Source organism: Chenopodium album, chromosome 17 (assembly GCF_948465745.1).
Source record: "Chenopodium album chromosome 17, dcCheAlbu1.1, whole genome shotgun sequence".
Classification (NCBI taxonomy): Eukaryota; Viridiplantae; Streptophyta; class Magnoliopsida; order Caryophyllales; family Amaranthaceae; genus Chenopodium; species Chenopodium album.
In genome coordinates this window covers 1,337,604-1,358,846 of record NC_137850.1, presented here as the reverse complement: position 1 = coordinate 1,358,846, position 21,243 = coordinate 1,337,604, and the positions used below count along the sequence as shown (strand labels likewise).

The 21,243-nt window shown below is 32.5% G+C and overlaps 2 protein-coding genes and 1 pseudogene across 3 annotated transcripts in view; 2 read left to right on the top strand and 1 right to left on the bottom strand.

The window, feature by feature from the left end:
• The first annotated feature begins 1,527 nt into the window (after positions 1 to 1,527).
• On the top strand, positions 1,528 to 9,567 carry LOC145589337 (glutamine synthetase nodule isozyme-like). The gene is made up of 13 exons (XM_081645868.1): positions 1,528 to 1,686; positions 1,815 to 1,854; positions 2,109 to 2,212; positions 4,146 to 4,194; positions 4,807 to 4,913; positions 7,498 to 7,585; positions 7,706 to 7,834; positions 8,131 to 8,205; positions 8,306 to 8,359; positions 8,496 to 8,533; positions 8,645 to 8,804; positions 8,965 to 9,025; positions 9,252 to 9,567. The coding sequence occupies exons 1-13, from the start codon at positions 1,613 to 1,615 to the stop codon at positions 9,347 to 9,349; spliced, it is 1,077 nt and encodes a 358-aa protein (XP_081501994.1). The 5' UTR covers positions 1,528 to 1,612; the 3' UTR covers positions 9,350 to 9,567.
• Positions 9,568 to 10,120: 553 nt separating this feature from the next.
• Positions 10,121 to 15,340, bottom strand: LOC145589338 (arginine--tRNA ligase, cytoplasmic-like; annotated as a pseudogene). Its single transcript, XR_014101644.1, has 16 exons — positions 15,160 to 15,340; positions 14,967 to 15,042; positions 14,732 to 14,833; positions 14,424 to 14,639; positions 14,028 to 14,112; positions 13,665 to 13,747; positions 13,429 to 13,533; positions 13,142 to 13,318; positions 12,883 to 12,967; positions 12,451 to 12,637; positions 12,219 to 12,288; positions 11,462 to 11,531; positions 10,994 to 11,083; positions 10,797 to 10,865; positions 10,609 to 10,707; positions 10,121 to 10,419 (listed from the first exon to the last, which is right to left on the bottom strand). The product of XR_014101644.1 is annotated as an arginine--tRNA ligase, cytoplasmic-like (transcript).
• A 1,195-nt stretch (positions 15,341 to 16,535) lies between these two features.
• The window catches only part of LOC145589335 (uncharacterized), a 29,148-nt gene continuing 24,440 nt past the window's right edge, over positions 16,536 to 21,243 (top strand). The window contains exons 1-2 of the mRNA XM_081645866.1: positions 16,536 to 17,028; positions 18,588 to 19,314. Of these exons, the coding sequence (XP_081501992.1) occupies positions 16,691 to 17,028; positions 18,588 to 19,314 (1,065 nt within the window). The 5' untranslated portion in view covers positions 16,536 to 16,690. The remainder of the gene's footprint in view (positions 17,029 to 18,587; positions 19,315 to 21,243) is intronic.

Sequence of the window (21,243 nt, the reverse complement as noted above, 5' to 3'; positions counted from 1 at the left end):
GACAATTCACGAGTAAATCAGTGTAATAAATGCTTATTTATTGTCTATTTTTTTATTTTAAAAAATAAAATATCATGCAATTATAACACACGAAGTAAAATTTGTTGGTCTTGTCATGCACAAGGTATAAATGTAAAGTTGGTTGTAAATGAAAAATTGTCTAAAATATAAGTACTCAAAAGTTTTTTTTTTTTTTTTTTTTTTTTTTTTTTTTTTTTAATACTCTGTACCTATTGACACACAAGAATGTATTTAATGCTTACGGAGTTGTTAATTTTTCTTTTCAATTCAATTTGTGTGGCAAAGTGATTTATGGAATCGTCACCATCAATTTTTTTGTGCATAATATAACCTATCCTAATTTAAAGCGATGATATATTGGGTGTACTACGCTAAGTATAATATTGATTCTTCCAAAGTTTACTAAAATTTTATTGTTCACGCGCTTAAAAAAAATGAAAGTCTGAAATTAACTATTGCGTTATGTTTTAATTATTCTTAAAAAAGTAAATCTCTTAATAGTCTTTTGTCAAAAAAAATAAAAAAAAATAAATAATAAATAAATAAATCACAAATTTACAATAAAGTATTGAGGAACCTTCATATATAATTATGTAAAATAAGCTTTAAAGTTGATACATTGACTTATATCTGTATCTGATACTCTTAATCAGCAGGTAGTAGTGTTTTAATCGCTATAATCTTCTACTTGTACTATTATAAATTTATAATTAATACCATTTTTGGCATCTGAAAATGAAATGTGAAACAAATCAAAATACAAAGTAATTACAAGATTCTTATCCAAATTAATGGGATTCTATGAGATTCTTTATGATTCCATCCTGATTCTTATCCAAATTTAGAATTTGGGAATTGGAATAATGGAATTTCCTTGATCTATATTTCCAAAGAAGGATGTTACATAATTGACTACAATAATTGAGATGACCCCTTTCCTTTTAGGCACAATTTTTACTGTCTCACAATAAGTTATTGTAGCAGGTTCGCAATATTAAACGCTTGTTTAAATTCATTTGTCGTGCTATTGACGAGTCAACACAAATTAAGATCAAATTGTACCTCAATTATACTTGTAACTTGTCTAACTTCTTTTAAAGTAGGTGAAGAATTCTATAGGTGTTAATCAACTAATACCTTTGTTCGAATTTAGCTGTCACAAACTCACAATTATACACAATTAATTCTAGGCTTCTAGCCATAAAAAATTACTCTCCTTGAATTATTCGACATTTTTCAAGTCAAAACTTTGACCATACGATGTAACCAACCACACAAAAAAACCGTTGACATTCAAATGTAACAAAAGCACACATAAGTGCATAATGGTGTACACATATATACTAGTATAAAGTAAAATATAATTTTTTTTTTTAAAAAAAGCATAAAAATATATTTTTAAAAAATAATATTTTTTAAAACTTATTTTAATCCACCAAGCAACAACCCTCTTGTATAGATTCTTTGATCTATATATAGACTTGCTCTACACCAAAAGTCTTCATTCTTGAATTCCCCTTCTCTTTCTCCTTCATCATTTTTCTCTCTCCTGAATCTTTCTATTCACATTTACAAAAAAAAAACAAAAAAAATGTCTCAATTGAATGATCTCATTAACCTTGATCTCTCAGAAACATCTGAGAAAATTATTGCTGAATACATATGGTATCATTAATCAAACCCTTTTAATTTCTTGTTTATCTCACTCTGTTTTTTTTATTTTTTTTTATTTTATAAATAATTTTAATATAATTTGTTCATCGATGAACGACTAATTAATATATTGATCACAGGATTGGAGGATCTGGCTTGGATATGAGAAGCAAAGCAAGGGTATATATTTTTTTATTTTTCAATACTTTTTTCTATTTCATAGTCTGTTAAAAAGTGTATTCATATATTCTATTACTCTCTTCGTCCCTAAATTACATTCCCGTTCTCTCTATTATGCGAGAAATAAATACTAGAAATAAAAATATAATTTAGAGACGGAGGGGTATTATTTTGACTGTATTATTTTTTCGGGTTTAAAAGAATTTTGTATATGATAGTAAAATAAAATAAAATTTTTGCGACGAATATAACAGACTTTGCCAGGGCCAGTGAGTGATCCCGCAAAATTGCCAAAATGGAATTACGATGGATCAAGCACCAATCAAGCCCCTGGTGATGACAGTGAAGTCATCATTTAGTAAGTTTTCTTAATTATTTTTGTGATAATTTTATTTTTTATTTTTTAATTTGATTGAATTATTAATGTGCTAACCATGATTTGTTTTGTTTAATTCATTGATGCTAATTGTTAATTGATATATAAATTTAAGATAATTTTCTTTAAGGTTGAGGCACGGAGTTTGTTACACTTTTTGTCCCAAAAATATCCTCATTTGTTCTCGAGATACCCATAAAATAATTTTTCCGTATAAATTACAGATTAATTATCAATTTTTTTTTTAATCATAATAGTCATTAACTTTTGAAAAAATCAATGACATAAAATTGAATGTTATATTTTACACATTTCCATGTGAGAGGAGTATCAGAGTATGTGCTCTTAAAAAACGTATCAGAGTATCTCCCTATAATGAGCGTTCCAAATCACGTTTTGATGTGTCAAAATCATTTCAGTAATCTCTTTTACAGATAACTCGGTAAATTTTACTATATAGAAAAAATAAAATGTAGAAATAAATCATAAAATGTGCGGGATGATGGTAATCGTTCACTAATATGATTAACAGCTGGCTTAGGAAAAATAAAAGGGTACTTACATTGTACTCACTGTATATAATTATTCCAAAAATATAAAAAGATGCATGTAGATTTAAATTCAAGGTCGAAAAAGAATCAATTGACAAAAATATGTTGGAAGTATTTGAAAGATTCTTATTAATATTGAGAATCAGTATTTAATTCGTGTGATTCAGTTGTGTGCGGTAGGTTAATATAGTCATAATTATCACCAGCTGTTTTTTGGGGACCTATCAAATATGGTTAAATGTACCTTTATATTGTTAATTTATAATTAAGTCAAGTTTACTTGGCAATTTGGCAACATGCTAGTAATATGATCAGTGGCGGATCCAGGATTTTAAAGGTGCTGGGTCACCGACTCACTTTCAGCAATCGACCGCATACAAATCAATAATTAATGCATATATATTCTAAAATTAAAGCTAATAAAAAAAATCACTTCAAAAGTATTAAATATCTTGTGGGAGAGGAGTAAGATTTGTGACGAATAATGACAAATCACCGATAAAATTACCAAAAATATTACGATTAGCTTTAACAAGTATCTTATGAGAACTACAAAGGTAAGATATGAGGGATGAAGTTAATAATAAAAAATAAATTTCAACAAAAATATAATGGAGTTGCTGCTCATGGGTCTCGAACATGACCTCCTTACAAAATTGTGAAGCCTTAACCACTAGACCATTAAGCACTTAAGATTATTTAATGTAATGTTTAATATTTAAACTCAATTTCTCTTTGTCAAAAAAAAAAAAAAAAAAAAAAAAAAAAAACTATTTTTTTTTGCTGGGTCACGTGACCTACCGTGCCCAAGGGTGGCTCCGCCACTGAATATGATTGTTCAGGTGGTTTTAAAAACGTCCCTCTAAACATAGGTAGGATTGTAAGAATGACGTCGTTAATTCACTCTATTCGTTTTAGAATAATTGACACAGTTCCTCTATCTCTTTGCTAATACGATAGTAAAGGTACCGATATTACTATCAGTCTAGGGTCGTTTTCTACCATCAAGATCAATTACGATTTCACGAGCCCAAAGTTAATTTTTAACTTTGACAAGTAATGCTTATTGGTTAATGTTTTTTGGCAAAAGAGAGACTATTCAACTATTGTATTGTTTTAATTGATTAGAATGGTTGAATGTGTTTACTAGTTGTACAATATACTACTACTCCACTTGCTATAGGTTTTTGGTAGTATCTTGTAAAATATAAACTATTGTTGTTATTGCAATTAATGCCCATACATTTAATAATAGTGCACTAGTTGAAATTGTTAATTATATACAGAGTACACTACAAGTCTACAATGGTTAAATTTGAAATTGTTTCCATTTCTAATCAATATATATTTGTAATTTTAATCAGCCCTCAAGCTATATTCAAGGATCCATTCAGAAGAGGAAACAATATCCTGGTGAGTTGTCTTTCTTTCAATAAGGAATATGATATACACAGTTCAAAAGCCGGCTTTATTTGAAAAGTCAAAGCTATAAATTTTTTACTATTTTATTACGGCAACCAATCAAAATCGCTTGATTAATGACAATCTATACTAATATATTAAAAGTCGTTACTTATAAAAAAAGTGATGATAAGGGGATTCGAACAGCCAACCTTTTATAAGAAAGATACTTACTTAACCATCTAAGTCAATTATAAACTATGTTGTAAACATAAAAATAAATGTAAATTGATAATCACAAGTTCTAACTAAAGTAGCAACCGGTGCAACGCCCGTGCTACACACTAGTTTTGAATTATTAGAAGCTCACCAACATATCATTATTCACCGCAAGAAGGAATTTATTTTATTTTTATTTTTGTAAAGAATAAAAGTTAGGTTGACATGTATTGCACTATCGTTTGATAACTCCAACAAAAACAAAAAAAGTACAAAGAGGACAACTTACGTTGGTATGATAATGAAATTAATGATGTTACTTTAATAAAAATGATTTTATTTTATTTTATTTTTATTTTATTTTTATTTTTATTTGACGGCCTTACAAAGTTGTTAATGTAATAGGTTATGTGTGATGCATACACCCCAGCTGGTGAGCCAATTCCTACAAACAAGAGGTACAATGCTGAGAAAATCTTTAGCCACCCCGACGTTGCTGCTGAGGAGCCATGGTACCATTTTTCATCCTTAATACTCCTTTTCTTCGCGATTCTCCAAAATATAAAAATTTATAACGACCCTAAGAAATTGTTATTATACGAGTATTTTTTTTTTGTTGTTAGCTCTTATATATTCGTGGTATATTTAAGAATCTATTGGTTGATAAATTAGCACAATTATTATAATAATGCTGGAGTATTATTATTACTAGTATGATTTTGATTTAGTCAAAAGATAATTAATTGAATGAAAGTTTGTGACACTCTTTGGTTGATAACTTGATACTATAGAAAGTAGAATCTTTTTATAGTGTGACACTAAAATTGTACAATAGTATTAATGAAGGCGTACGAAAGATAGATTCAACTTTAGCTAGTGGAGCTCAACTAATTATAAGTGTTTGATGTGGGTCCTACTTGTATAATGTTTAATTGACTTGGTCAGTCTTAAAGCTCATCATCTTATGAAAGTCACCAAACTTTTTAATTAATCAACAAACTTTTTAATTAATTGGTGGCTTGGTCCTTGGTGTATAATAAAAAAAAAAGAGAATAATCAACGGTCCATATTGTTAGACTTGCTACTCACTAGTGTGCTTAAATTGATTAATATTTGTTTAAATTAAATAAAAAAAATAATGAAATAATTAATACTACAAAGTGTTTTTTTTTTTAATTTTTTTTTTTTTATATACGGTGTATTTTTTGTTTTATTATTAAAGAGATTGCTTTACAAATTAAGGAGTAATTAATGTTCCGCACGTCAACAAATTGTGATAGTCTTAATCATAAATGTTTAATTGTCAAAGGGGGATGATGTTACATGATGTTATACTACTTTTAAGGGCTTGTTCTGATTGACTGAGTTGAGCTGAAGTGAACTGAACTGAACTAAATATTTTACGAGAGAAGAAAATTAAAAATTGAAATGAATTGAAAATAATCTGAAGAGAACAGACCCTAAGAGGCGTGTTATTTCAAGTAAAAAGTTGTAATTACATTTTGAGCTTAAAAAAAAAAAGTAGACTCTAGTGGAAATCTAATTTTCAAAGTTTTATTCGCTTTTACTTTATCTATTTTTGACCTTCATTTGCTGGATCCTATAAGTTCTCATTGATTTTCATTGTTACCAAATATGGAAAAAACTATATATGGTGAATTTCCCGCAAACTTATAATTTATAAGATGTATCATCGTAGTCTAGGTACTACGAATCTTAGATAATACTCTATTATGGTACTATCTAGCTTTTGTAATTTGGAGGATGCCGTACTGCACTTGTTTATGTCTGAATTGTCCTTTACTTCTTTTGAATTTCACACGTGATTTAGGTTATTTTTGGAGTAGTGTATTATTTTAAGGAGGATTGATTTGAATTTGGTTTGAGTTTATGGTCCACTAATTTATAATTACAATTAAGTATAAACCTCTATTTTTGTATGATCTTAATACTTTTTATTTTGGTTTGTTTATAAAGTTTTAACAGTTTTATTTATTTATTTATTCCATTGTGGCAAAAACTCTTTACCTAATTAACTTTTTTAAGCACACACTTTCAAAACTTTGTGAAATATTTAAATGCTATTATTATTCATACTCCACTCATAATTTATCCATTTTTTTTACATTCACTCACTTCTCCTAAATCGTGAGAATACAACATTATTCAACTACAGAGTACCTTTTAAAAAACAATCGATGATAAACTTTATTAAGAAAAAGAAAATAATTCCATCGCGGTGTCTCGACCCCCAAATAGGTGACACGATGGGGTCGAGGCCTTTTGGCCTCTATATACATTTTCTTTCCAACCTTTAGCTTGAGCACATTATGGCATCGGTGTTATTGCTCCTTTATCAAAACAAACAAATCAAAACATTGTACATTTGTACTCTATTCTGTTTGTTTTGATCTATTGTAAGAAAAAAATTCAAATAATTTTAGGATAACATGTGAATCTTTATTTTGTAGTTGTCTTCTAGTACGGTGTACTTGATAACTGGAGTGTTCACACATCAATAAGTTAGGTAGGATTTTAGGAGTGCCTATCTTTTTATTTTTGTGCACTTATCAACTATCTAATTATTATGCCATTGTAATTTAATGTGGTACCACTCCATTATTTTTCCGATGGTACGTCGTTTTCGTATGAGCTACAATTGTCACGTCTTGCCTTTGCTTGATGCTATCACTTTTTATCAACAACTATATTGTGTCGAAAATAATTTTGATATAAATTTAGTTCCTTTAATAGTAGAAAGGGACTTAATAACCTTGTTATTACATCTTGAAAGTAGTATAGAATAATAGGATGTCGTGTTTGGTGATAACTCTTTTGAACTATCAAGTATGTATTCTGTTTTATTAACTCTCTGCTAACGTACATTGCCAAAGATGCCATTCACTCTTTTTACAAACGTGTATTACGTGATTATTTGGTTAATCATATGAAGAGTCATTAGATTTGATGGTAAGGAAATCCGGAATTGAGAACATAACGCTTTGTATATATAGACATTTTTCTAATTTATAGTCCTTTTTTGTCGTTAATTGAGAAGTATTTTATTGAAGTTTTGCGTGTATTCAAACTGTTCAGGTATGGCATTGAGCAAGAATATACACTCCTTCAGAAGGATGTTAACTGGCCTCTTGGATGGCCAGTTGGGGGCTTCCCCGGTCCTCAGGTAATTTCGTAAATAATCATTTGTCACTTGTAACTCTCGTTGTATGTTTGATTTCTTATATTTTTATGCACTCGCGTCTAGATGACTAAGTGTTTGTGCAATTGTTTTTGGTTCATGTAGGGGCCATACTATTGTGGTGTAGGGGCTGATAAATCGTTTGGCCGAGACATTGTGGATGCTCACTACAAGGCCTGCATCTATGCTGGTATTGATATCAGTGGAATTAACGGCGAAGTCATGCCAGGACAGGTATGAAGTGCCCTTTTCTTTTCCTATGACTTTAAGCATCAAAATTTCTTCATTTTTGTTTAGTATTTACCTCTGCATTAGCCTCAAATCATCGTTCTATAACGAACGCCTTTTATTCCTCGTTAGCAACATTTCTTGCAGACCGACCAAATAACTCTGTAGTCTGTACTGTCTGCTTCATGCTTTGGTGAAAAATTAGCAATTCAAGTTGATTGGTTTAACTAGTACTCTGTAGTTTCCCTGTTTGTAACATAATTCGCCGTTTTAAATTAAGCCTGCTGTAATCTTTCATGCAGTGGGAGTTCCAAGTTGGCCCTACTGTTGGAATTTCATCTGGTGATCAAGTCTGGGTTGCTAGATACATTCTAGAGGTATTCTTTTCTTTTTTTTTTTCTTACTCATCTCTATTCGCCCCTTTATTCTTTCCCTCTTTTATCTCTGTGTCTGATCCATTGTTGATTAAATGAACAGCGAATTGCTGAGATTGCTGGAGTAGTTGTTTCTTTCGACCCCAAACCAGTCAAGGTTCGCCATATTCTACTTGCCTTTGTTGTTTTCTTTGCACGTTTAGCTAATAAAGAAAAAAATAACCCAAGAGTTTGTCTATGAATGATAAAATTTGAATATTTTTATACTTATGTGTTCGTCTCAAAACAAACAGGGTGACTGGAATGGTGCTGGTGCTCACACCAACTACAGGTAACTATAAATTTCTGCTTTGTACAAGTATCAATAATGTTCGAACTTTGAAGTTGAAATTAGATTGTAGATTTTATGGTTGTAACTTTATTGTGTGCGTCATTTTTTCAGCACTAAGTCGATGAGGAGTGATGGTGGGATCGATGTTATTAAGAAAGCCATCGAGAAGTTGAGCCTCCGCCACAAGGAGCACATTGCTGCCTACGGAGAAGGCAATGAGAGGAGGCTCACTGGTCGTCATGAGACAGCTGACATCACCAAGTTCTCCTGGGTAAATTTCATCATAACTTAAATCAAGCCTTACCTTATTTTCACTATAAAAATCTAATACAAAGTACTAGTAGTAGAACTGTGTGATGCTGATTTATTGTCATCAGAAATATGTTTTAAGTATCACACTGAAATTTTGTTGTAAATGCTTCAAATTTCAGGGTGTTGCAAATAGGGGTGCCTCTGTTCGTGTTGGTCGTGACACAGAGAAAGACGGCAAAGGTGTGTAATTCTGAAAATCCTTGCTCTACTTGGTGTTTGAGATCAATAAGCACGATAGTAATTGACAAATTTTCAAAAGTTGGTACCGATAAAAATTCGTTGTTCATACATGTATGAATTACATTCATGTGTAGTATCGATAGTAGGGTAAATAGGCGCTTTATTTCTCGAGGAAATTAGCAATGGCAATCTAAAGTCGTATGTATGTACATTGTTGCATCAACAGGTTACTTTGAAGACCGAAGGCCAGCATCAAACATGGATCCTTACGTGGTTACCTCCATGATTGCCGAAACAACCATCCTCGGGAAGGCTGATGCTTAATTGCAAGGTTTTGACAAATTTAGCTGGGGCAATTCAACATTTATGATTATGTGAATTTGGATTATCTTTGGTGTTGAATTTGTGGTTAGACTGCCTTTGCATTGTGAACCTAGTACTAGCAGTACTACTTTGTTATGTCACAACAATAATTTTTCATTAAAAGTTGGAGTATATGGTTTGTGCTTCTCTTAACCTGTGTTTTCACAGGAACTTTTCAATTTCGTAAAATGATAAAGTCAAATTTCTAATAAGTTAATGTACTATACCCAACAACTATGGTAGAGTGCACCTTATTTTCACTTATATCAAATCCGCAGATGAATATAAATGCAATTCATGGTCATCAAGAGATACCTCAATAGAATAGGAAGAGCTTGCACCTATAAAAACTGACTTATTGCCTAGGCTTGGCACTTTCTCGAGCATCCCATCATCGACATTCAGCTCAAATACCTCGAATCTTCTTGTGAGTTGCCTAGGGTAGAGCCAAGGGGTATCGTAATCCATTGTGGGGATATCTATCCCTATAACCCGCCGGATGACTAACAATTGACCTACTGATTCAACCAAGTAATAGTAATACTCTTCATAATCATATCCAAAACTTTTCTAAGTATCTAGATTATCTAGTTCAGTCTCATAGTCGAATTTTGTATCAACCTTGATAATAAGTTATGTCATAGCATCTAGCCATGATTATTTTGACCTAAAAGACCTTGGAATTGATGCAACTTTTCATTAGTCTTTTCTTAGTGCATTGTGTAATGCAAGTGAAGCCAATCAATTATATTGAACAAAATGTGTGTATCTATTGTATCATTTGTACAAAATCCAATGCTACAAATTGAACAAAATTATTACAGCTTAAAAAAAAAAGGGTACATTTTTTTTCGCAAGGAGATGAGATTTGAGAGGTGTTGTTGAGGAAAGACTTGAAAGAGTGTTAATACTTAAAATTGTCATAACTTGTAGACAGGGGTAATGCCAAGAAGTTCAAAACACTTCCGCATTACCACTGCTGTAGCTTCACATAACAAGAGTCTGCTTGTTTCTTCTGCTGAGCCATTCACCTGTAATTCATGAATTAAACTCATCAAAACATGACACAAATCGAAAACCCGACTAGCTCTATTTTGGACCTCAATTGGAAACCCACCATTGGGAAAAAAAAGGCTCTAAATTAGACATGACACTCTCTTTAGAAAAACAATAAAAATAAAAGAAATAGTCTGATAGTTGTGATTCTATTATAAATTTACCTTGCAGTTATTATAGAGATGTGTGAAATAGTCTGATAAATCATACAGGTACTTGCAAAGTACATTAGGCAATAGATTGCAACAAGCCTCCTCAACAATCTGAAATTAAAGGAAAGCAAGACCTTGTTTAGATGCCAAGATTAAAACAAGCAGTACATTCTAAAGGTGTTCTAAAAATTAATATTTACCTCAGAAAACTGAAGCAAATGAAGCCCCAATGCACGCTCATATGCATTACCCAAAACTATCTCCCCAACCTACAGCAAACAAGTCGAAAAGTCATCAGACAGCAAGCATGCAAAAACATCAGTTAGCCAGTGAAATTTATAAGCTTCACCACATTTTCTGGATGTGATTTGGAAGCCAAGTGAGAAAAATAGCTCACCTTCTTCAGTTCTTCCATGTCTTTACCGGATTTCCTGATAATCGAACAAATTCGAGCATGTGCATAGAGCAAATAAACAGCAGTATTTCCCTGCCACCAAAATGACAAAGCTTCATTAACAAAGCTCAACAAGAAATGCAAACTACATAAAACTTTAAACACTTCTCCTCCATTCAATTTTATTTGCCTCAGATTCATATTATGGAGGGAGTACTCTTTATTGATTGAAAAAGGTAAACATAAAAATACACTCCTATAATTTGAATTCAAAGGTCAATTTTCATACTTCACCATAATTTCTTAAAAATGAGACCAATAATTGAGTAGCTTAGATGAAAAAAACGACGTAAGGGGAGTAATGATAGATAATAACATTAAAGAATTTCCTCTTTCATAGACTAACAGTATTCTGACAAGACAAAAAATTTAGAGAAAGGGAATGCCAATATCACAGAGAACAAGAAGCACCTTATCATTAAGCACCAGCTTAAAGCTAAAGGTGTAATCTGTGAATCGATTGTCCTTCAAATCAAAATACCTGAGAAAAGATAACAAACATATACATAATCAGTATAATTCAATCAGTGTCTGAACAAGTACCATAAAAACACACTAATCATGTCAATTTATAGCAGGAATTATAGGGACTTAGTTGCTGAAATGGCTTGTCTTGAATAGAAAAATAAGAGGGGAATGACAGTGTTATTTGCCACTTTAAAAAACAAGAGACGTGATACACAGAGTTTACACGAGTCTTATAGCCTATAATGCACCATATGTTACAAAAGGTGCAATACAGATTTCTGCAGGAAATCTGTATTGCTAAGTAAAAAAAAAAAAAGTGGCATCTCAAGTTAATGTAAAGAGTTTGGCATTTTCATTAGTTAGGTGAAAGTGTGAAAGTGAAGAGTCTAGTAAAACAGAACCTCTTCTAGAAGGCTGTTTATGGCAAGTAGCTGATGAAAGTTTGCTAACTATCAATTCATGATATTGTAGGCTTTGTTCAAATGACATTATTGTAAAAAACTACGGTGTGACAAGGTTAGTATTGAGCATTTAGGTTCCAAGTTAGAATTCACTCATAAACCTTGAAGCTCAGATCATCCTGTCCTACCATAGTAACTAAATAAATACTTGTTGGTTATACACATCTTGAAAGTGAAGCAAATTTGCAGTGAATAGATGTATCATGGAAGGGACTTCAACAGCGAATTCAAATACTTACTTTACAGCTCCATAACCCACTGCTTCAGCAGTCTCCTCCAGCTCCTCCTCAGTCCACTCCGCTGCTTTACCTATTGGGGATTAATTTGGTTGGGTAAGCTACAATTGAATATTAAGATATAAAGATGAAAATTTCTAGAGTTGAGACCACCAGGAAACAAGATAAATTCAGAAGACAGGATGCTCAAATTAAAGGAATCAAATAGGCAATATTCGTATCTATTTTGTTGCACCTCGATCAATAAGTGCTTGTTTGCTCAGTTTTTTTGCTTCATCAAGTAAATCAGCCAGACGAACTACTTCATTGCATCGAGTACGTAAACGCCTGTGATCAACCCCCAACACAAGACCAAAACCCACATGAGTAACTTTAGGGTATGCATTGTCATCACTTGGAAGCCACCCTGCTCGCTTTGCTGCCTGTTAAATATCAAATTACAGATGTTAAACAAGACACGAAAGTAAAAGATGCACTCAAGTACAAGGCATCAGATACTGTTACAAATAAGTAAACAATTACATTCAATAAAATCAGTGAGAAAAAAGGAGGTTATGCTTAATCCTTGAATAAAAATTATAATAAATGGATAATGTACTAACAAAAGCCTCCAAAAGAGGCACTGATAATATCAACAATCACACCGTATATAACTATGCATACTTACATGGAAGACCATTTCAAAGTGCTCACGCTGACCAACATCGGTTACATATATAATCCATTCAGCTTTTTCTTCGTTTAGGCGGTACCTAATTGAAATTAGTAAAATAACAGTCATTTCGGAGGTAAAAGTTAGACAAACGACAAAGCCTACAAAGGGCAAAAGAGGCTATGAAAATTTTGGGAAGACATACAAGAGTAAGGCTATGGCAAAAATGCGCTTTTAAAAACACATGCTGTATAGTTAAATACACACAACTTACCAAAGAGCAGTTAAATCAGTCGAAGCATAGTTAAAACCACCATCTTTCTTGACAACGATAAGAGGAATGGTTTTTCCTTCAATCTGTAACTTGTGCTCCTTCGCTTTCTTCAATCAATCCTTCATTCCGCAGGCCCTCCAAAACCCTTGGAATGTATGGGTTATAAAAACTTTCACCCTGAATTGTGCAGGAAAATGTGCAGATGGTAAGCATAGAGCTCAAACTATAGAAATAATCTAAAAGCTAATAAAAAATAATTAGTAAGTATGAATAGAAGTACAGAATACCTTTTCCTCTATGTGAACTTTGAGACGATTATAAACTTTCTGAAATTCCCTACGACTTATTTCACATATTTGAGCCCATGCCTTCAAATACTTATGTTCTCCACTCTGTGCACAAGCAAATAAAATGAATATAGAACACCAATAAAGAAAATATACTCATATTTGACTATATCAGCAAACACATACAAGCTTTTAAGCAACTAAAATAAACTAGCAAACATTGTCCAATTGTTTACCTGAAGGCTCACCACCGCCTTTTGTGCCCTTTCCTTAAAGCTGGCATCATTGTCAAATCTTTTTTGGATTGTTTGTAGAAGTCCTAAAAACAAAGCAAGTAAATTCCCAAGTCAAAATCTGCATCCACTATTTTGCTTATCACAGGCCAATCAAGCATACAAGATCATAAATCTTAAAACAATAAACCATATGTAGGCATCTAACACACATCCAACCAAACAAACACTAAGCAAATCATGATTGTGAGATCAAAATAGTTCAGAAACAAAACATATGAAAACACCAAAGACCGAAAAGTTTGAAGAAGAAAGGATTTACATTAGATATGACACTACTACTAAGTAACTACAAGCAATTTTCACTTGCCTGAAGGTCCTTGATAGGAATTTCTTTGTCATCCTCCCATTGTGGCCATTGCTCAAATAGAAACTCCATCAGCATGCCGAACTACATGTAGTAACCAAGGTTTAAATACATGTGAAAGCAAAAATATAATGGAATTTTGAAATTGGTTATTAAAACAAAACAACTAATACAAAAAAAAAGATTGTAACAAAGTATTAGTTTCTACTTTTCCTTAAGATTTTAGATATTGTTACCACATATATAAGACATTGCGCGATTAGAATTGCAAGACTAAAACCCAACCAATTTGAACTTTTTTTCCCCTTTTGAGAAGACAGTTTTGAAAATTAACAAGGTAGATGATACAATGATAAGATCAGAGTGTAACACCAGAATTAGAAAACCAGTTATACCTGTGTACCCCAGTCACCAACATGATTCCTTCGAAGCACTTCAACACCAGAAAACTCGAGTATCCTCGCAATAGTATCCCCAATAACTGTCGATCTCAAGTGTCCAACATGCAACTCTTTAGCAATATTAGGTGAAGAAAAGTCTACTACAGCCCTCTTGATTGACATTTTTGGAGCCCATGTTTGGATGCCTTCTACAAGCATCTTCTGAATACTCTGCATAACATCTCTAAATTCTTAATACAAATGCAACAAAAACAAAAACCAAACAATACAATTGAAAGTTAACGCGAATAAACTCCAATCACCTTAGCTAACCATGTCTTTGACAGGACAACATTCACAAACCCTGGTCCAGCAACAGAACAACTCTCTATCATATCCGCTTCGGGCAAATTTTTCATGATAGCCTACATAATTCCAAGGAAATAAGTACCAACAATTTTCTTATACTTACAATTACAACAAAAACAAAGACAAAATTATTTGTGATTGAAAATAAAAACATTTCACTACTGAAAAACTGAAAATATAGAAAATTACCTCACCAACTGATCTTGGGTTCTTAAATTCAGGCATTGTTTTCCTAATTTTGCCGAACAAACCCATAGCATTGTTGCTGAAAAAAAAAAAAAAAAAAAAATAATAATAAAAAATAAAAAAAAAAAAAAAAAAAACTAGCCCAAAAAATTAAATTAACTACACTAATCAATCACACAACGTGACATTAAATTACCATTGGTAATCACCAAAATTTTCGTTACAAATGGCGATTAGCGGCTGTACATCAGCCTCATTCGGGAAAGTTCCTTTAAGAGACCTTGTAAACATTTGTGCTAACAACTGTTTTATATTCCCCCCACATTCTTCCTGTACCATCATCATCATACCATGCCATATTAGTGTAACAAACAAAACATTGTAATTGTAAATTTGTAATTACATATGATAATATGAAAAACCCTAATCAGAAATTCAAACTTACATCTTTATTAGCTTCCATATTGGAGAATTCTCGAATCTCAGATATACCTTACGAAAATTCCAGTTAATTTCCTGACGAAAATAAATAAATTAATTTCAGCACCTTTTAATAAACAAATTACAAAACTTGAATTGTTTGTAAATAATTATAAAAACCCTAATTTAAGTAAACTAACAAATTATTTGAAACCACGATAATAATATTAGCAGTTTAACAATTTATTTTATAAAAAAGACGTGAACTTTAAAGAGAGAAGGAGGGAAGAGGAGTAACCGCTTCTGTCGAGCGGTAGAGGGTGTTCTTCCGGTGAAAGTAGCGGCCGGAGAATGGTGGTGGTGACGTGGCAGCGGCAGGGAACAACGAGCAGAGTACTGTGTTTTTTATTTTTGAAGGATGAAAGAGGAGGAAGAAGAATGTTAATGTATATATATGTGAGGTGAAAAAAAGAATGTTTATATATGTGAGGGTGAGTGTATTTTTGAGACCTACTCCGTATTGGACAAGAAATCCGATCTCTTTGAGGTCATATAGAATTTTGTTAGTTAGGAAGAAAAGAGACCCGTCGCTATTTAGATTTCCTTGATTCAGTGGATAGTATTTTGTTAGTATTTTGAATTGATTCCTTTGCTCCAAAATAATGTTATGATACAAAAAATAAATTTATATGATAATTTATGAGAGTTAAAATCTAATTATTTTTTTGAATAAAATTATAATTCAATTTGTACATATGAAATATTATTACTTTATTAAAATTAAAACTCTAAATTAACACAACGCCAAGTGCCAAGTGTCGTTGTCTCGTCGCCTAATTAAAAATTTAGTTTTATATATTAGTTATATGATATGATATGATTTTAATTTTTCATAAAACCTACCTCCAAAACTATTTTAATTTTGCAAAACTGCCGCTATATTATCATAATCGGTTAATATGTCATATTAACCGAGAACAACTCATTTATTTACAAAAATGTAATTTTTTTTTAATCGAACTTAAAAAGGGGCATCAAGAAAAAAAAAAAAAAAAAAAGGGGGCATCAAGCTTAAAAAAAGAATTTCTTTTACCTTCTTTAAAAAGATAAACAAAGATGGTGGAGAAAGAAGTCATTGATACAAGATGAATGCTTGGACTCAGTCTCCGAGTACACGTCGCTGCAATTGAAAATTTTCTCCCTTTTCAAAACCCTAATTACTTCAATTTTGATTCAATTTCAATCAAAATCTTCCAAATTCCAATGATTTGATTCCAATTCCACAATTCCGATCACCAAAAATTCCAATGGATTCCTCCGATTCCATTTTTCTGGAGGATTTTGGGCAAAAAGTCGATCTTACTCGCCGAATTCGGGAAGTTCTGGTGAACTATCCTGAGGGGACGACGGTGCTTAAGGAGCTTGTTCAGAATGCCGACGATGCCGGCGCCACTAAGGTCTGCCTCTGCTTGGACCGCCGCTCCCATGGCGGCGAATCGTTGTTATCGAATAGCTTGGCTCAGTGGCAAGGTCCAGCTCTTTTGGCTTACAATGATGCTGCTTTTACTGAGGATGATTTTGTTAGTATTTCTAGGATTGGTGGTAGTACTAAGCATAGCCAAGCTTGGAAGACTGGCCGCTTTGGGTGAGTTCATCTTTCTTCTTTTCTTGTTACTTTCTTGGAAATATTATGATCTTGTTCATTAATCATTATGATTGATTTTAATTACTATATGATATTGATTAGTAGAATTGATAATGTTGTTGAATTGGTGCAAATTTTTACTTGCCATGAACAAGTATTATTGCCCTGGTATAGTTTACAACCCGAAAACGATAATGTACTACACGGTCGAATTTACTTGGGGAAAACACAATGCTAGGAATAGTGGAGGTTCTATTGGAGTTGCTTTTTAGATTTATATAAGCTAAGTGATTGGACAATACTATGAATCAGAGGTTTTTTTGCTACTTGATTGAAATGGAAGTAGGCATTGTAGTGGGAATGTGTGATTGTTTTTCTTTTGTGTTTACTCAAGATTTTAATTTTATGTTTTATGGTGGTGTTGTTTTAGATTATGTGTTTTGTATCTATGCTATTTGCTTGTCAAACAATGACGGGTCAACTATATTCATCTATATGAACTGACTAATAATTTCACTGCCAATGGATGCTTGGCTTCTATGGATGTTCAATCCCTACTTTTAGATCATGATATCTAAAAGACATTGTCAAGCTCTTTAATATACTAACAGGTGGCATAGCGCAACAATATTTCTAGGTTCATCAATTTGAGACTTTCTTATGACTAGTTTGAATTGTTTCATACCAAGGAACAATCAGTATGGTAGTAAAACTGTATGCTCTCTAACTAGGAACATTAAAAAGTTGTCCTCATTTGACTCTTGAGATAAAAAGCAAATTCCATTTCATAGCACCAAAGCATGGTAGGAACTTTACTCTCTCTAATTAATGAACGTCCATTGTAACATTTTGATACAATCTGTTTTTAATCCGAGTTGTGTGTTTTTTTTTTTTAAAAAAAAATAAATTATTTTCATAACTATCTAATTTATGGTGATTGAGTTAGCATTTTTTGTATTCTCATTAGAGCTGAAGGGATAATTTTCTACAATAGCCTGATGTTTGGGCTGTCAAACATGGCTCTTAAAAGTTACCCACTTTCTACATCCAACATGAAGTTGCCCACTTCATTCACCCAAGACCCAACAACATCTACTTTCCCAAACCTAAAGCCTTCGATGCAAATTTGTGTTGTTTACTGTAGAAAGTGGATGATGTTGTAATTTTTCTTATAGTGCAAAGTTTGTGTCAATGGTTGAGACTACTTAAGATTCAAGTTATTGGAGAGGTTAGAGCACGCTAACTTGGTGGAGCGACAGTGAAAGTTGAAGAAAGAGGGACATAATAGCTAATACAATTGAATATTGCTTTCTTTCACTGTATGAAAGTCTATTTTCTTATCTGGAAAACAAGAAAAAGTTTTCCCCATTTCTATACACAACAGACTAGCAATTATACAGGATCCCAATCCGATCACCTTTCTCTTATTGACATGGATTGTTTGCCCTGAACTTCATTAATCCCAATTTTCAAAACACAGTTAGAAAAGTAATTATCTTTGTCATTTAAGTATTGTGAAAAGCCGAAATTTGTAGTGATTGCTATTGTTTTTTTGTCAGGGTTGGCTTCAACTCAGTGTACCATTTGACTGACCTACCATCTTTTGTAAGTGGTAAATATGTGGTGCTGTTTGATCCTCAAGGAGTCTATCTTCCTAATGTTTCTGCGTCAAATCCAGGAAAGCGAATAGAGTATGTCAGTTCTTCAGCACTATCGCGCTATAAAGATCAGTTCTTTCCGTATTGTGCATTTGGTTGCAATATGAAAAGTACTTTCAATGGAACTCTCTTTCGTTTCCCTCTGAGAAATGCAGAGCAGGCTGCGGAAAGTAAGCTTTCAAGGCAGGCATACTCAGAAGATGATATTTCTTCTATGTTTACTCAGCTTTATGAAGAAGGGGTCTTTTCTTTGCTATTCCTTAAAAGTGTGCTGTCAATTGAAATGTATGTATGGGATGTTGGGGAGACAGTGCCGAGGAAACTCTATTCTTGTTCTGTCAGCTCAGCAGATGAAGACGTAATTTCACATCGTCAGTTACTTTTGAGATTGTCTAAACTGTCCAGCATTTCTACCTTTGAAATGGATTCCTTTAAGTTAGATTTTGTAAGAGAAGCTGTTAGTGGAAGCTCCATTCAGAAGCGGACAGACACCTTTTACATAGTCCAAGCCATGGCTTCATCATCCAGTAGGATTGGATCCTTTGCAGCCAAGGCTTCTAGCGAATATGACATTCACCTTCTACCATGGGCATCCATTGCTGCATGCATTTCTGATGATCCCATAGATGTAAGTTGCTGCATGTAGTAATGATCACTTCATTTTATCATAACTTTTTTTTCTTATTGCTTGCTAGTTTTTCCATGTAACTGGTTGTATATGCTTCCATTTCGTATTGAAGCTCACCGTTCTCCTTCCATTGATTATGTGTTGTCACCTATCATGGATTCCTTATGAAAATGTTATTTGTATGTTAGTGCCTTGAACTGATTGTACCCTAAAGTGTGGTTGAATTTTTGTACCCTAGAGTGTGGCTTCATCTTTGTCATTAGTTGCAAGCATATCTAACTGCTGTTGGTTTTGATACTTACAAATTTAAAAGCGAATATATTTATAGCTTTGTGAGAATTGAGAACCATAATCTCGAATGTTAGGGAATACCATGTTTCATATTAGGTTTCTCTATTTTATTTTATTTTTATTATTTCTTTTTATTTGTCATCATTATTATTTTTAATTTAGAGGGTTAGGCTCATGACTTTTGAAGTGAGTGAAAGCTTTAGTTTGCTCTGGTTTGGGGAATCTCAATTACTTGTGATGTTCAGTAGGCTTCATACCAGTCATGGCTTTATCCTCTCACATGTGCATAATATGTCTTGTTAGCAATGAGATAGGAAGTCATTTGTCCTTGCATTGTCATGCTGCAATATCATTTTGGGGGTTATATGGATTTTGGTTTGGTATGGAATCAAAGAATACATTGTATTGCACTTTACTCTTTGGTGATATTTAAGTGTATTGTGTATAATGTTTGGAGGGTGAAAAGAGCATTATTTTTTAAGACAATTTTTTTGGCCATATTGTTTTGTTAGGAAAAAAAGAAGTAAATTTTAGCTTGGTCAGGAGTCTTCTTCTTCCTTTTTTTTTTTTTTTTTTTTCAAAAAAAAAAAAAAAAATTAATAGATGGGAGGGAGTGGTGTTTTTAGCTTCTATTTGGGCAGTTGCTCATAGGGCATTCCATTTCGGGCCCCTTTATGATCTATATCCTAACATTTTCTCTTTGAATATTTTTCCTTGATTTCTGATGGACTTTGGGGTAAACATAGAGTTGCTGATATTAAAGAAAATGAGGTAGAGTAGAATACGTTTATTTGGGCATGTGAGACGCTGATTGGATGATGTATTAGTACAGAAGGTGGAGGGTTGGGATAATGGGTGTTAGGAAAGAAACTAAACTTACCAAATACCAACGAGATTTGTTTTGGGAAAGATATGCTGTATCTTTTATTTATTTCTATCGTTTATGTTTTCCTAATTAGATGGGATTTGTAATTAAAAAACTAGATAGATTTTAGATATATATAATCAATTTAGGATTATTTAGGCTTTAGGAAGAAGTAATATATCCAAATTGATGTGGGTTTCTAGGTTATCCTATATAAGAGAGTTTACGCTTACTAGAAACTAATGATGGTTTTATTAAGGAGGAAAATCATCAAGAGGGCTATTGTCTTATTTAGTAGGAACTTAATAAAACAATATTTTGGTTTGAGGGGAGGAAATCTAATTTCCTCATAAACATTGTCTCTTTTATTATCGTGTTTTGCTATTAATTTTATATTGTGTTTGAGGGTGAATTCTCAAATCGTTCCATTGCACAAATCCGTTATAACAATGGGGATTTTAAAAGAACATGAGGGAGGTTTTAAATGAAATGGGTGGATGAAATTTAACATGACATGAAGATAATAGGCTTGTGTGAGAAAAGTCACGCAATATAGAAGCGAATGGAGGAAGAGGATCCTTCATAGGAGATGTATTCTTGGTACATGCAGCCAATGCCATCCCTTTGGGAATAAGGCTTTGGTTTCGTTGTAGTTCGTTCTTATATCAAAAAGAAAAAAATAAAAATAAAATAGATATCTGGTTTGTTGAGAACTTGAGACTTGAGCCTGAATTTGGTTGAATGATAGGTTGGAATATGAGAATTAACTTATA